This window comes from Vigna unguiculata, chromosome 11 (genome assembly GCF_037176805.1).
Source record: "Vigna unguiculata cultivar grain cowpea cultivar isolate G323 ecotype 2 chromosome 11, ASM3717680v1, whole genome shotgun sequence".
NCBI lineage: Eukaryota > Viridiplantae > Streptophyta > Magnoliopsida > Fabales > Fabaceae > Vigna > Vigna unguiculata.
Window position 1 is genome coordinate 36862159 of NC_140802.1, and position 9957 is coordinate 36872115.

General features: G+C 34.3%; 1 protein-coding gene across 1 annotated transcript; it reads left to right on the plus strand.

The window, feature by feature from the left end:
• The first annotated feature begins 390 nt into the window (after window positions 1–390).
• Window positions 391–1153, plus strand: LOC114169147 (putative cell wall protein). Its single transcript, XM_028054185.2, has one exon. It carries the CDS (start codon window positions 465–467, stop codon window positions 906–908), a length of 444 nt encoding a protein of 147 aa, XP_027909986.1. The 5' UTR covers window positions 391–464; the 3' UTR covers window positions 909–1153.
• The last annotated feature ends 8804 nt before the right edge of the window (window positions 1154–9957 follow it).

Genomic DNA, 9957 nt, shown 5'->3' on the forward strand with positions numbered 1-9957 from the left:
CTCCTAAGTAAAATAGAGAAGACAACCAATTTGCATCCATCTTATAATAATCTAATAATAACACAGTTTAAAAATTGTATTACATACTCATTTGTGAAAAAATCATTAGTAAAGAACATAGGGAAAATTAATTCCAACTTTTCTACATATTACGGTGCATAAATCAGCCTCATGAAGGCTCTCTTTAGTAGCCGCTCTCACATTGGTAACCTTTTTCCACAAATAGAAAGTAATAAAGCCAAATCCTAAGAAATGTTCAGCTACCAAGTGTCCCCATCTCCATGCATGCATCAAAATCACATTAATCCTTCTTCAAGAACTACACTTAACTCACCGCCAAAGTTCACTCCACACTGTAACAACACAGAATCATATAAATAATGCATATCACTCCCTCATGTCTTCAACACAAGTCATAAACAAACCATTCCTTGCTTCAACACTTTGCTTAATTATCTCTGAAAATGGCTTCCAAAGCTTCCTCATTCCTTGCCCTTGTGCTCATTTCCCATATCCTCATTGCCATAGCAGTTGCTGGACGCAGCATTTCCCAGCAAACCAACTCACAAGACAAGAAAGAGCCTCAGTTCTTGTTCAAGTCTCATGACAGGGTTTATATTCCAGGTATTGGACCTGTAGGATTTCCACCCAAATTTCACGTTACACCTCACAATCCATTTACTCATGCCAATGGAGGAGTAGGAGCAGGAACTGGATCAGGAACAGGAACAGGAACAGGAGCAGGAGCAGGAACTGGCTCAGGAATTGGCTCAGGAACAGGAACAGGATCAGGATCAACTGGTCGCAGTTATGTTCCAGGTGGTGATGACACTTTTGTCCCAAACCCTGGTTATGAGGTTCCCATTCCTGGCAGTGGTGGCAGTGTTCCAGCACCAGTTCATCCATGAGTTAACTCGTGCATGTTTGTAATGCATTCATGCATGCATGCTAGAGGTAGTTCGTAATGTTTAAGATTGTGTTTTTTTTTTTTTCTATATTCTAGCCATAGCAATCGATAAATAAGTGTGTCCATATGCACATTGGTGTGTGTGTGTGTATATGGTGATCACCGTGGACTTCCAAGTCTTTCTGTTTTGTCCTTAATTGTATTGTTTTAAGCTAAATTAAGTGTGACTTAAGTTTTGTTCTTCAATTCAAAGTAGTTGCTGATGAATGAGTTCAAAAAAGTATAATTTTGCCTTTACGCTTCCAAATTTTTGACACCCTCCTCTTCATGTTCATATTCATACCCCACAATTTTATATCCCTCTCCATTCATGTCTCTTACCTTCTGATATTCTCTTTTCATGCACAGTTTTTTTGTTGACTTACAGATACACTTTATCAGTACCTATAATTTCCCATTATATCACCTTTTATGTGTGCAATGTCCACCAATCTTTTTCCTTTTTCATTAGATGTATTACAGAGCAAGGGTGTCCAATAATTATCACTAGAAAAAGCACGAACATAGGGTTTAAAATCTATATTTGTATAGTTTAGGGGGGCCATCAGCACATGGTAAATCAATGCAGACTTTACATCTAAGCAACAAATCACACTGAACAAATGTTGACATGGACAACACCACAAAGTGATATAAATTACATAAGGACAAGATATTCCAAATCACGCTTCAAACCAACCAATTGGTCTTGATTCACACACTGTACGGAGAACAAATTATTGAATGAAACCTTTGCTATGGCAGCAAACTCATTTATTTTCCTCAACATCTCACATCATAAGAAAGACAGAATTTCGGTACATAAATACGTAGTAGGTGTGCTATCAGCTAGCGAATAAACCCACCTACCACACTTTATATCACATGCAAAAATAGTTATGCTTCTCTCATGCCAACAACAAAAAAGTAGAAGCAGGAAACACACAATTACACCTACTACTCTGCATTCTGAAATCTGTTTTTTTTTTTCAGGGAAAGATAATCATCTTTCATTTCTGAAAAGATTTTGATTCTGAACTATTTAGTATGTAAAATATGCTAAACCAAACTCCCTACACATTTGTTCTACAATCCTATCTGAGAGATTTGTTCTACAATCCTATCTGAGAGAAATTATCACATGACTCTGAATCCTCTCATAGTGAATCTCTATATAACAAATAATTGAGTTTTGTTAATTTTTATTGACCAAGTTTCACACAGATATTTATCATCAACACTATGTAATAGTTTCTCTTTTCCGTACTGTCATAGGTTGCACCATAGAGTAGTTGTCCTTTAAACAAGAGACCAAAAATATCAGCATTTCAAAAGGATCCCTCATTCCAATGTGTACCTTAAAAAAAATCATACTCTGAGGTCACCATCAGTTTACATATCTGCAAGAAACCCTACACAATTTTGCTATGAATTTTAGCTGTCATCTTTCTTTATCACAGAAAAGGTAAGAGAAGATACCGGTAGACCGTATCAGATGTAAGAACGGATCAGATGGAACATTAAATAAATATTGAGTTATGCAGACATTGGAATTTCAGAGCAGAAATTCCAGCTCATAAAGGATGATATATTCAAAAGAGCACCACTAAAGTGACCTTAACAAGTACTACATGGGATTTGGATTCTCATCAAAAGAAAATTTTCAACTACTAAAAGTCTACACTCTTCTGTTTTCTTTTACAATTCAAATTTAATGAACTTATTTAACCCTGACAAATCATGGTCCCAACTGCATCCCATTTCAGATATGAAATTCAATCATATAGGATTTTGGATTCTATAATCTATTTATTTTTCATCTCATTTATATTATTTTCCCTCTGTTCCTGTCTTTCCTCCATTCATACATGATACACCCTAAAACTGTACAGTTACCATTTTCTATTGTTATGATAGTGTTACAAGAGATAAACATATATAAAGTAAATGTGAGACTCTGAAAAACAAAAGGTCCTACCATATATAATTACTTTTGTATATTTCTCACTGGTAACGTGACAATTCATGTTAATAAATAACATGAAAGAATCTACATCAACTTAGGTAATTGTTACAAAAGCTGCAACTGGGTAACTATTTTGATCATATTTTATGCCAATCACCTGAAAATATGAGTATACTAAGGTATTAAGGGTTGTAGAATCTCCTTATCCAAGTATGACATGCTAGGATCAGGTCAAAACTGCACATGCCACAACCCTCCAGGTTTGGAATTAGACCTGCCACACGACATGTCCTTGTAAATGTCAGAATAAAAGGAAACGAAGTAGATGAAAAATTAAAAGAAACATACTTAGGAAAGTAAAGAATTAATTGTATAGCACCACACAAAGTCCTGGAATGTAACTGTAGTAAGCAATTTCAGAATCTAGAAAAATTCAGAAGCCTAAAAAATAATGAATTTGGATGATTGTTCCTTCAATATGATCACTAAGATTACCAAAATAGCATTCATTGATCCCCAATGAAGAAAATTATCCACTTCATTAATCAATACCAGCAAAATTGCATTATAACTGTTCAAAATCTTCATTCCATCATGTTCTATTTATGTTGCAAGTAATATAAGAAAAGAAAAAGAAGTCATGAAAAAAGATAGCCTCCCTCTAACACAACATTGTAAATACACAATACAACAAGAAGCAAACTGTGTAGAGGTTATCATTATTGAAGGACGAAGAAAATCTTATAAATGGATTAACACCGTAGCATCTATATAGTGAAAGGAGAAATGCAATTTCTATGGCATACACCAAATAAAAATGAAGTAGGGTGGGTACCTGGTTCATTCAAAATAAAATTAAAAAAAAAATGCTGGTTTTGTGTGGTTTTGGAGGAATCAAATGTTCACAATTTTGAAGATGATGAAGCATAGGAAACCCAGGAAAATGAGGAGGAAAATGTAATCAACAAAGACGAAGAATCTGGTGGACCCATGATTCCTATTCTTCTTGATTTTGGCCACGGAATTATCCATTTCTTCCAGCTTCGCCATTGATTCGAATTGCAGCTTTGTGTCCGAAGAGAACTATTTATTGAATCTCATGAAACAAAGAATCACAATGAAAAAGAAAGACCATATATTCTATTTTCATAGCTCACCTTCATTCTTGGTGTGCACGTATCAAGTTTTTTTATTTTTTTTGCATTTTGCTCCAGTGTTTATTATTTTCCTATGTTCATTAAATGGTTAATTATTGTAATAATTAGCATGATTAATGGTAATCGGTTTACTCAGAATTATTCACATTATTGTTAATTACGATGATTAATCTTGATAGCTGTGGTAATTGTCATCATTAAATTATGTATGTACAACGATGACATTTTTTTTTTCTATTGATGACTTGTAAATTATAATAGAATTGTCATTTATGTAAAATAAATAAGACCCTTCTATTCACACCACTTCTTTTCCTCTTTGCACGGATTTCAATATAATTTACATTTTATAGATTGGATATCCATTTTATAAATCAAGCTTTTTAAATATGGATAATCCAAAAAATTTAATCCAAATTTTCAATTTAAATTTTTAATTGGGTTAGACTAAAGATTGAGATGGACTAGGCTAAATTCAGACGAGCCTTGCTCGACGACCTATACAGACCGGGCAGGCCCACCGACCATAAGAGGTTGAGTGAACCTAAAGATACGAACGGGCTAGGCGGGCCCGACAAACCGAACGAGTCGATCAGGCCCAACGATCCAGAAAATTCGAGTGAGCCCGATGACACGAACGGGCCAGGCGGGCCCAATGACCCGATGAGCCAGGTGGGCCCGATGACTTGAACGGACCCAACAGGCTCTATGACCCAGACAGGCCTGACGACTCGGATGGGCCCGACGATCTGGACGGACCTGATGACCTAGACGGGCCCGATGACCCGAACGAGCCCGACGACCCGGACGAGCCCGACGCCCTAGACGGGCCTGGCGACTTGGACAGGCCTAACAACCTACATGGGCTCGACGACTCGGACGAGCCCGACGCCCCAGATGGGCCTGGTGACTCGGACGGGCCTGACGACCTACATGGGCCTTACGACCCAAATGGACACGACGACACGAATCGGCCAGATGACCCGGATGGGCCAGACGATCCAGATGGACCTGACGACTCAGATGACCCAGACGGGCCCGACGACCCGAATGGGCCCGACGACTCAGACGAGCCCGATGACCCGGACGAGCCGAACGACCCGAATGGGCTCGACGACTCAGACAGGCCTGATGACCTACACGGGCCTTACGACCCGGATGGCACGACGACACGAACAGGCCCGACGACCCACATGGGCCTTACGACCCGGACGAGCCCGACGTACCGAACGGGCCCTACGACCCGAACAGACCCGACGTCTCGTTCAATTAGTTGGGCTCGAGTCGTAAGGCATGTGTAGGTCGTCAGGCCCATCCGGATCGTCGGGCCCATCCAGGTCGTCGGGCCCGTCTGGGTCGTCGGGCCCGTCTGGGTCATCCAGGTCATCGGGCTCGTCTGGGTCGTCCGGGTGGTTGATCCCATCTTGGTAGTCGCGCCCATTCAGGTCGTCATGCCCGTTCGGGTCGTCGGGCCCGTCCGGGTCGTCAGACCCGTCCAGGTCGTCGGACACGTCTGGTTCGTAAGGCCCGTCCAGGTTGTCTGACCTATTCGGGTCGCCGTGCTTATCCGGATCTATTTTAAAAAATAATATATTTTTCATGTTGAAGATGAAAGCCCATGGGTTGGCCCTGACCCACCGGGCTTTTGTAGGGATTTTGGCCTTTTGGGTCATGTTGGCCTTAATGACACAAGTTTTAAAAAAATCAATTTAAATTTTTTTATAAAAAATGGATTCTAGATTTTGAACTTGATCCAAATATTTGGATTGGATTTAAATCTTGATCCAAAAATCTTGATCCAAATATTTGGATCTAGATTTTAAAAATATTCAAACTACTTTTGCTAAAAAAATAAATTTGGATCAAAAATCTAATCCAAAATGGATGTGGATTGGATCATTACAAATCCAATCCATTGTCCACCCCTATTGTGTATGATTGCATAAGGAAGCCTGGGTTCTGGCAAATATTGCAATAATAAAGTTAATGAAAATTAGTTTTGGTTATGTTTAGATAATATGACAATTTACACTAAACAATGAAAACTAGCAATTGCAATTTATTATGAAATACAATGTCATTACTGTAATAATATCAAATTCATATTTTCTAATTAGAAATAAAATTTGTCTACTTTAACATCAATATGATATCGATGAAGGGCTAAATAGAAATTGCTCTATCCCAAATATCTTGTGCTCAGAATGTATAATAAAATCTTAAAAAATTTATAAGAAAATGGAAACTGTTTTCAAGTTTTTCTGAAAAATAAATAGAATCTAGTTTCCATTGTGTATAAATGTACAATAAAAAATAATTTTCATCAAATTACTACAGAGAGAGTGAAGTTGAATGGAAGAAAAGACACAAAAAAGTCTGAAAAGAAGACAAGAGCTAAAAGAAGGAGGTATTTCTACAAATAGAGTGAAAGTGAAGAAAGCATAAAATTTCAAATTATTTTTTTTTCCAAAAAAAATTAAACTATTTAATTTGAAGTAATTAAAAATTTTAACTAATATATCTCAAAATTTCTATTAAATTATTGGGAAGGTGCTCAAATTCAGAAGAGTCTAGACAGTGAATGATGTTCCAAGTAGGTTTCTGATGGCTAGATTTGGGACCAGAAACTGAAGGGTCTCACTTAGAAAATCCAAATCAATCAAAAGTTTTGCACCATATAGGGTTCATTGTTGGACCAGTTTTTATTGGATATTTCTACAACACTTTCATTTGTCATTTTTTGAGTCCAAACCCACTGCACCAGTAGCACTTATTCAAAACCATATTTATTATTAATACTTTTAAATTCTTCTATGCCTTTCTTTTAATTGCTTGCTTATTTCTAAGACCAAATATTTTTATATAATAAAAACGTATTTTTTTTTATTAATTATAGTATTTTGTAAGAGATATTTTCTGTTGTTGATAATAGTTTGAGTAAATTATTTTTTGTGGAACTTACTTTTGCTTCCGCAGTATAATATATGATTAAAAATTAGACAAAATGAAAAAAATTCAAAGAAAGTTTAAAGTATTTAATAAGTATATGCACTATTTTTACATAGTATGTGTGCATAGAAAGTAGAAGCACGTTATAAAAGATCTCTCAAATGCAATTACAACTATACTTGTAGCTTTTATCTCTTTTTTTTTTAAACGAGCATTGATTAAAAACATATAGTTATATTACTTGTTCATTATAATTTTAAAAAGTTTGGGCTGAATGAATCTTTGGATTTTTAATTTAACAAAGAATTTCTAAAATTGATTTTTCGATCATCTTTCGTTAATTAGCGTTCATGGCCATGTATTAGAAAAATTACTACCTTCTTCGGTGTCTTCAAATTATAAAAGGTATTTAATATTTTCTTTATTAAAATTATAACACACTTACAAACAATAAATTTTTTTATAAAGTTTACTCAACACACAAATACTTTAAAATTTATCATAAAAATATGGAGTAATTTTTTATGAAATGTGATGTCATCACAATAAATAAAAGTTTTATGACGAAAAAATATGATTCTATTCTAGATTGTGACGCCAAACATGTTATAATATCAATTTTGTTTTATTAAATACATTTAAGAAAGTAACATTAAATGTTGTTATTAATTGTGATGAGAAGATTCATCAAAAAAATGAAATTCGTTTAAGTTGAATAAGGTTCATTTAAAATGATTTTTTTAGAGTAAACTGTGTAAGTTGAAGTGGGAAAACACTAATTAGAGATTATAATGTCGTTTAAAGCAAAACAATGATGCTTTAATCGAGTAATAACAATTAATTCTTACTTCATACATGTTAGAATTCGTTTAATACCACCATGCTAATGGTCTGGTTAAGGAGTATTAAGTATATTTTGTTAAACACGTTCATTGCTAAGCGGTTTACAGCTTAAACTGGATTTTCCAAACAAAAGATTTGAATTGAATTAAATACTTTATTAACTATATTTTATTAAAAACTTCAATAGCTAATCTCCCTTTTTAGTTAGTTAAAAGTGATTCATCGAAAATTTGCACATTATTTATCATTTTACCCAATATTTTTTTTGGCTCTCACTTCCCTAACTCCATAGAAACCCCTTTAACGAGGATAAGCTTTTAAACTCTTTCTTCTCTGCGATCTTATTTCATTGCTATGTTTTTAGTTTGTATTTTATAGGATTTTAAATGAATTTATGTTGTCTCCAAATTGCTAACAATAAAAAATGTTTTTTACCAGTTTCTTATAAATTATTATTCCTAACAAAATTTGTAAGTATTACCTAAGAAAAAATTTGCAAAAGAAAATTGACAGGGAATGTGTGTTTTTTTAGTTGTGTGGTAGGCACCGTTGATGCAATGTGAGCATCTTTTAAACGGTTATTTTAATTATTGTTTTTACAGGGACAATGTAGATCTGCAAAGTTTTCTTTGTGGTCCTCTGGTCTTCAAAGTCTTCACTTCAAGGGTATCTCGTCCTCAACTCTCGAATACAAGAGGAGGAGGATGTCTGCAGAAGACATTTTGATGCTTAAGTCAGTCTGAGATATTTGGCTCTGATGTCAGAATAGTAATGTAAACATATGTTTCGTAAAGTGTGTCTTTTATAATAAGGTTCATAAGTCTTACCTAGTTAGGCTTTGATCCAATGGTCATAATTACTCGCTAATTGTGATTAGTTATGTAATCTGGGTTATTTTCTTTTGACATGATTAGACTAACTCGATTTAACTAGTTGGTCCAAGTACATGTCGTCCTACTGAACCGACATGTACCTGGCTAGGCTGTGTACTGGATGATTCCTTTGAATGGGTGTTTTTTAGTAACCTTCTTGGGAGCTGGTATCTTGGGTAGGACGAGGACTAGGAGTTCGTTGTTCGAGACCAGGACGAGGAAGGATGGTCTCTTGTTTGGGACGAGTCATAGGAGGTAAGGACGTGAGACCCCTTGTCTTAGATGAGTACTCTGTCATTTGGGTTGTTTATTAAGACTGTGTAACCTAGGGGACAAAGATAGGTAATCCAATTATTATTTCACTTTTTATTTTATTTTAGCTGAAACTGTCAAAAGGGTGGGAAAATATAAATAGGTTATTTGTGTTTGAAAAAGAGTGTGATAAATTATTTTAGAAAACAAACACTTTCAGAATGCTCCGAATATAATAATAAATCAAGTGATGATGACTGCAACAATTTGGATCGATACTCATGTTGGTTTCCTTTACCAATTCTATTTTATCTTTGACAATTTATTTTCCTACATTCACATTTCTTATATTTTAAGTTTTAAGTTTTTCAAATCTACTTTCATATCTAATACTTTTGATGCATAAATTCTTAATTGTCATTCATGTAAAAAGACAATTAAGCAAATTAGTCATGAAATTGATTCACAATATAAATAATTTACATATAAATTTTGTGTTAATTGTGGAATGTAAATTAATATACTCTAATTTAAATGGAAAACAAGTGGTTATTAGTTTTGTTGTAAAAATTCACATCGATTTGGTTCAAAAATAAACATATTAAACAAAATATCGAACGAAATCTCCGAGAATCAGTGGTATAATATTTCAGAGTAAACTAAATCTTATCCTGTAAAAAACTTATAGATTTCATGTACCAATGTTGTGATGTAATAATATGTGTGTGGTATCATCAAAATGATCATGTAAAAAATAAAAGAAAAATAATATTGTAATACTCCTTAAAAAATATACTCTATGAACAACTTTCTTTAATAATAATACCAATGAAGAGACGTGTTTACCATTTTGTGATAATAAAAATTAATTAAATTATTATTATAGGTGTAAATAATATATATTAAAATTTTAAATTAAATAAAAAATTAAAACATTATTATTATTATTTTAAGCGATAATATTTAATTCTT

Bases quoted from the DNA above. Each gene is read 5' to 3' on its own strand.
- LOC114169147 (XM_028054185.2), top strand. From the start codon at position 465: ATGGCTTCCAAAGCTTCCTCATTCCTTGCCCTTGTGCTCATTTCCCAT.